Raw genomic sequence first — 7,112 nt, 5'->3', positions numbered from 1 at the left:
TTTTCAGATGGAGTCTTGCTTTGTCACCCAGGCTGGTGTGCAGTGGCGTGATCTTGGCTCACTGCAACCTCTGCCTCCTGGGTTCAAGCAATTCTTCTGCTGCAGCCTCCTGAGTAGCTGGACCACAGGCATGTGTCACCACACCTGGCTAATTTTTGTATTTTTAGTAGAGATGGGGTTTCACCATATCGATAGGCCAGGCTGGTCTCAAACTTCTGACCTCGTGATCCACCGACCTCGGCCTCCCAAAGTGCTGGGATTACAGGCGTGAGCCATTGTGCCCCGCCTTCTTTTACTTTCGAAGGCGATACAGCCTCCTCGAACTATGAAATAAGGGTGTTACACTATATGGTTTTGTCCATTAAATTATTTGATCCTTCTGCATCTCACAATTTAATGATATTTCAGTGCCTTCTTAATATCAAGTCTTTATATTTCATTTATCAGCTGGATACTAAGAGTGTTTGTTTTTAAATTTCTAGATAGGTCAGTTCGTCTGTGTTATGGAAGTATAGTGATTTTTAAGGCTGCAAGGTAACATTCAGTTAGCTTCCCAACTTCCTAAAGACATTAACAACTTCTCCTAAGTTACTAAGTACTCTGGATACATTTAGAACTTAAGAATTGTATCACAACTCCAGTGCCATTGGAAAATAGCTAAACTCAAATGGGTTGCAGTAAATTCAGTGTCCTAGTGATCAGCTAAGTATATCCATAGAATTATTTCACCATGAGCTGTCCGTTCCTTTGACTGAAATTGTGCTTTTTTTCTTCCCCAATAAAATTATCAGCAGCGTCTGGCAGTGAAGTTTGGAAAATAGTTCAATCTTAGGGGGCCATAGCTCTCATTTTAAAAGCATTTTGGGTTTCCCAGAAAATCTGTTTATCCCTGCCATCTCCTCCCACTCTATACCCCAACCTTTCCCGAATCCTCCCTTCTCTCCTTACGCGTCTATTTGTCCTTCTTGTGTGTGACATGTTTGGAAGTCCCATTAAACCAGCATCTGTTCTGTTTTAGGAGAAACCCGATGCCAGCCCCACGTCACTTCAGCTGCGGTCCCAGATCGAAGTAAGCACAATGACTTTAATCTACTTTTGCTTCTGCCCTTTTTTTTTTTTTAAGTGATACTCTGTACAAATCAGATGAAGCCTGCTGCTCTGACCACACTGACTGTACGAACCTTCTCTCGTAGGAGTCACTCGGCTTCTGTAGCGCCGTGTCAACACCAGAAGTGGAAAGAAAGTAAGTCTTCCTCCCTCTGTCCAGGATCACTTTCCAAGAAGGTGCCTTTTAGGTCCCTGCTGACGGAAGTCAAACAGGCGGCTGTGTGCGTATGTACTATGGAGTTTGATGTCATTTTCCTTAACATGTTGCATGTGTCTGTATGTATCTAGGTGGTTAAGAGTGTGTTTTGGAATGCGATTGTTGATGCCTAAGGATTTTGTGAAGAGTTATTGATTTTATACTGCTTATCATGAATAAACTCTAAATAAATCTCTGGAAATAAAAGAGAAGGGGAAAAGATAGGTGCATTAACCAAGATGGATTTTCCTTTTTTTTTTTTTTTTTTTTTTTTTTTTGTTTTTTTTTTTTTTTCTTTTTTTTTTGCGGGGTGGCGGGGGGTGAGACGGAGTTTTGCTCTTGTTGCCCAGGCTGGAGTGCAATGGCACGATCTCGGCTCACTGCAACCTCTGCCTCTCAAGTTCTAGGCATTCTCCTGCCTCAGCCTCCCTAGTAGCTGGGCTTGGGCTTGCAGGCATGCGCCACCATGCCTGACTAATTTTGAATTTTCAGTAGAGATAGGGTTTTACCATGTTGGTCAGGCTGGTCTCGAACTCCCAACCTCAGGTGATCCTCCCGCCTTGGCCTCCCAAAGTGCTGAGATTACAGGTGTGAGCTACTGCGCCTGGCCAGATTTTCATCTTTTATGTTAATTTTCAATATACAATGAAAGTTATCAAGAAGCAAGATACAAAAATAAGATATGCTGTGTTCCAGAATAAATCAAGGATTAAAAACCCCTCTTCTGCACCTCATTTTGGTAGGTGACCTTAAAACAACAATGAATGTGTGTATTAAAAAAATGGCATATGATCCCCAGCCTTTCTTGGTAAAGGTAATATTTTTGCTTCCTTGACCTAACTTGGACCCTATAATTTCTGCTCTCATGGAAGCTAATTTTATGTTTCATATTGTATTTCCAGTATTTCTCTTAGGCAACATAAATAAGACAAAAACAAAGCGAATCTTTTTTCTAAAACCTTTTATTTTTCTACTTCCTTGCATCATCACGATGCTCGAATGTTCTATTTGTGATCTTCTGTGGTTAAAAAAAAATGTAAAGAAAGTCCACGTCTCTAAACAGACACTTCCTTTGGTGCGGAGCCAGTTGTACGTTCATGCCAAGGGAGGCATAGACGTGGTTTAGGCATCAAGTATTTCTGGAATGCAAAGCACACGTTGGGAGAGCGTGTGTGTGCTTTAGAGCACAGCTTTGCCTAATCCATCCACGTGTGTGTGCTGCTGGCACAGGCGGTTCAGGGAGGAGGGCTGCTTTGCCAAAAAGCTACAATTAATTCTAAACTTAAGAGGCTTTGTGGGTTTGGTCCTGGACTGAGGAGCGTTAGGGGTGATGTACCACAGCCAACCAAGGCCACTGCCCACTCAGGGTGAGAGGATAACTGTGTACATCCATCAACTTTTCTTTGTTTTGTGTGCCTTGCCTCCTCCTAGGAACCTAGCAATGTGGAGGCTGAAATCGACAAAAAAGACTCAAGTTGACATTGATTTTGAACTTGGAGGTACCATGGTTGGGTAGAAGCATCGAGTGAATGGGCTGTAGCTTTTCCTGGCCTAGTTTATTACTTATGTAGCATGATTCAGGCTGAGAGCTCAGGTGTTCCCTCCAAATCCTTCAGGAAACAAGAAATGTTTGCTCTTCCTCCTAAGAGGAAGTGACTCACCAAATTTGTACTAACCTTAGTTAGGCTGGGTAGTACTTCTTCCCCTCAATTGTGGAGAGTCATTCTTTCCGTGTTTATATCCCTTACTTAGTAAAATGTGGCATGGCTCTTGTGGCCAAGAGAGAGACTGATGGCCTCCTCTGAGGTTAACGAAAAATTTTAAACACACACCCACTGTCTCCATTTGTAATACTGTCATTTTGCGTCTGTAATTTTAAGTACTTGAAACTTAATGTGTTTCTAAACAATTTGAAAGTTTAAAAACATTTTATCCTTTATTTCTCTGTTAATGGCTTTTGAAAACTATACTAGCCTTCACTTTTAACATAAAAACACTTTCTTGGCTGGGCGCAGTGACTCACGCCTGTAATCCCAGCACTTTGGGAGGCTGAGGTGGGCGGATCATCTGAGGTCAAGAGTTCGAGACCAGCCTGGCCAACGTAGTGAAACCCCGTCTCTACTAAAAATACAAAAATTAGCCAGGCATGGTGGCAGACACCTATAATACCAGCTACTTGGGAGGCTGAGGCAGGAGAATTGCTCGAACTTGGGAGGCGAAGGTTACAGTGAGCTGAGATCATGCCATTGCACTCTAGTCTGGGCAATAAGAGTAAAACTTCGTCTTAAAAAAAAAAAAAAACCACTTTCTTTGGAAAACTTTTATGGCTGGGTGTAGTGGCTCCGGCCTGTAATTCCCGGGAGGCTGGGAGGCTGAGGTGGGAGGATCACTTGAGGACAGGAGTTTGAGGTCAGCCTGGGCCACATGGTAAGATCCTGTTTCAACCGCACCCCCCGCCCCATGCCAAAAAAAAAAATTAGCAAGTTTGGTGGTGCCCACCTGTAGTCCCAGTTACTCGGGAGGCTGAGGCAAGTGGGTCGCCTGAGCCTAGTAAGTTAAGGCTGCAGTGAGCTGTGATCATGCTTGGGTGACAGAACAGGACCCCATCTCAAAAGAAAAAATAATGAAATAAATTTAAACTTAAAGAAAAGTTTCAAGGATTGAGAATTGTGCAGTGAATGTTTATGTAATCTTCACGCAGACCACCTGTTGTTGACATTTGCACAGCCCTGAGCTTTCTCTCCCTGTCTCTCACACACACACACACACACACACACACACCCCCCACCACCACCACCAATTATTATTACTGCTGGCCTGTTTGAGAATAAATGGTAGACATCACGACTGTCACCCCTGAATGCTTAACCAAATATTTCCTAAGGACAACAACATTCTAGTACAGAATAATAATGTGTAATCACCAAATGACATTCTGTTACATAATAATAATGTGTAATGACCAAATGCAGGAAACGTAATAACTTTTTCTAATACATAGTTCCTGTTCAAGTTTTTCTTTCTTTTTTTTTTTAAGAGGGAATCTTGCTCGGTTGTCCAGGCTGGAGTGCAGTGGCACCGTGTCAGCTCACTGCAGTCTCCCCCTCTTGCGGTTCAGGCGATTCTTGTGGCTCAGCTTCCCCAGGAGCTGACATTACAGGCACCCACCACCATGCCTGGCTAATGTTTTTTGTATTTTAGCAGAGACGGGGTTTCACCATGTTGGTCAGGCTGGTCTCGAACTCCTGACCTCAAATGATCCTCCTGCCTTGGCCTCCCAAAGTGCTTGGGATTACAGGCATAAGTCTGGCCATATTCAAGTTTTTCTAATTGTCCCAATAATGTCTTTTATAGCACTATTTTTCCAGTCCAGCACTTTTTAGGAAAAAAAAATCACTCCTGGCATTTTGATGTCATGTCTCTTGTCATATTTAATCTGAAAGGGTTTCTTAGCCTTCCTTTGCCTTTGACAATATTGACATTTTTCAGAGTGTAGCCTAGTTGTTTGATGAAGTATTTGTTGTTTGGGGTTTCTTTGGTTCTTTTTTGCTCCACGTGCATTACATCGGGGGCACGTGATGTCTGTTCGTTTCATTATTAGTGATATTAATTTTTGTCATTCAGTTAAGGTGGTATCTGCCAAGTTTTTTTCTGAGAAGTTACAATTTCTTCTTTGTTGTGAATATATATATATATAGTGAAGTGATAATCTGAGACTGTGAAACTGTCATGTTTCTCATCAAACTTTTACCTAATGGTTTTAGGTTCTTTCCATGATTGTTGCCTGAATCCATATTGCTGTATTGCTGTAATGGTTGTAAAAGGGTGATACTTATTCTTGCATCGATGATTATTTTGTATAAAACTCCCAAGAGGTTTTGTGTTTTTATTTCATTTGCTTTTAAAGACGTATCACTCTGAAAATCCTAGGTCAGATTATAATTTGAATAGGTTCGATGCATTGTTTCTATTGAATAATTTATTAATCGTATTTGAAGTTGCAAATAGACAATCTCACTATTCCTTACATCAAAACGCTTGCTGGGAGCCCTGCAGCTGAGCATGGGAGCCTCAAAGGGTGACCTGGCGAACCAGTTGGCTCTGGCTGGTTGGAGTCTGCAAAAGTCTCTGCCAACCAAAATATCATTCTGCGTCAGAGTGGTGTTCTATGGGCAGAAGTTTTCTCTACTTTTTATTCCAAAGGCAAGAGAACTTAGTACACACATGTGGGCAAGACCTTTAGGGGCCCACCCTTAGAAGCAGAAATGCGGAGGAGGAGGCAGTGCCAAAGCTGAGCCCTGCTCCTGCGACTCCCGCCTCGTGTATCCACAGTTTCCCAACTTGTCTCAAAGGACCCTCGTGCACATGCCTCCATCCTCCTTGCCCAGCTAAAACCTATTCCAAGGGAGGTATCTGGCCTTAATTATGCTTGCAGTGTCTGTTTCTAAAAAATAACATCACTTCTCTCCGTAGTATTTAGCATTTAACAGGGTTTAAAGTCTCAAGTTACAGGAAGTTAGCTCTGACCAGAAGAGGGGGAGGGCCAGAGACAAGCAGTGAGAATTCCGACATACCTGGTGTCTCAGCATCAATTAGAGATGCCGTTGCCAAGTGGGGCTGCTGGCCTCTAGATGAGCTTGACCTGCATACACAAGATGTAGGTCAATAGGTAAGTGATAGTTAAGTAGGTGGGTGGAAAGAAAGAGCGGTCCCTCCCTACCCTGTCATGAGTTTGGCGGGGTCCCCATTCATCCTTATTTACTTACATTATCCGGTCACTCCATATGCTTTCACTGGAAGTTTAATAAAGGAGGCCAAGGAAGCTTTCATTTGAGCCTCTTCTGTTTATATCTATCTACATTGCTTATTGATGAGACTGCCTGTCACTGGAAAAAGGTCCTGATCCAGACCCCAAGAGAGGGTTCTTGGACCTTACGCAAGAAAAAATTCGGGGCACGTCCATTGAGTAAAGTGAAAGCAAGTTTATTAGAGAATAATAATAAGCAGCAGAGAATGGCTGCTCCGCAGGTAGAGCAGTGCAATGGGCTGCCCGACTGAACAGACTTACAGTGATTTTTTGATTATATGCTGAACAAGGGGTGAATGAGTTTTCTGCGGAAGGGGCAGGCAATTCCCAGAACTGAGGGTTCCTTTCCTTTTTAGACCATATAGGGCGACTCCGAGATGTTGCCATTCACCTGTAAACTGTCATGGTGCTTATGGGAGTGCCTTTTGGCATGCTAGTGCATTATAATTTACATATAATGAGCGGCGAGGATGACCAGAGGTCACTTTCATCATCGTCTTGAATTTAGTGGGTTGTGGCTGTCTTCTTTACTGCATCCTGTTTTATTGGCAGGATCTTTGACTTCTATCTTGTAATAGCAGCCCTGCCACTCCTATCTCACTCTGTGAGTAAGAATGCCTAGCCTTCTGGTAATGCAGCCCAGCAGGTCTCAGTCTTATTTTACCCAGCCCCAGTTCAAGATGGAGTCGCTCTGGTTCGAATGCCTCTGACATACCTGTTTTATTACTCAATCTCGGATTTGTGTGAACTGGCTGAATAGGTGACCTTAACTAATTTTCTATTACTGGACACTTTCAAGAATATTTAGAGGGCAAGGCCTTTTTTTTGAGGGTGCTAGGAAATGGCTTTATAACTATGACAAATGAGTTTAGCTATGAGTCGCAGAAAACCTGACAAGTAGACACATCTGACATGTTCCATGAATGGGTCCAGGGTTGGCTCCGTGACTCAGGTCAGCCTTCAGAAACCCAGGTGGCTGGACTGCTTTTTTCTTTTTCTTTG

At 42.9% G+C, this 7,112-nt stretch overlaps 1 protein-coding gene across 7 annotated transcripts in view; it reads left to right on the top strand.

The window, feature by feature from the left end:
* Positions 1-7,112, top strand: part of SASH1 (SAM and SH3 domain containing 1) — a 1,041,684-nt gene that overhangs the window by 931,754 nt on the left and 102,818 nt on the right. For all 7 annotated transcript variants that reach the window (XM_037730362.1, XM_037730366.1, XM_017505762.2 and 4 more), the window contains exons 3-4: positions 1,019-1,069; positions 1,194-1,243. In XM_037730362.1, the coding sequence (XP_037586290.1) occupies positions 1,019-1,069; positions 1,194-1,243 (101 nt within the window). The remainder of the gene's footprint in view (positions 1-1,018; positions 1,070-1,193; positions 1,244-7,112) is intronic.

This window comes from Cebus imitator, unplaced genomic scaffold, assembly GCF_001604975.1.
Source record: "Cebus imitator isolate Cc_AM_T3 unplaced genomic scaffold, Cebus_imitator-1.0 Scaffold341, whole genome shotgun sequence".
Classification (NCBI taxonomy): Eukaryota; Metazoa; Chordata; class Mammalia; order Primates; family Cebidae; genus Cebus; species Cebus imitator.
The sequence above is the reverse complement of the archived record's forward strand: the minus strand, read 5'-3'. Positions and strand labels throughout refer to the sequence as shown.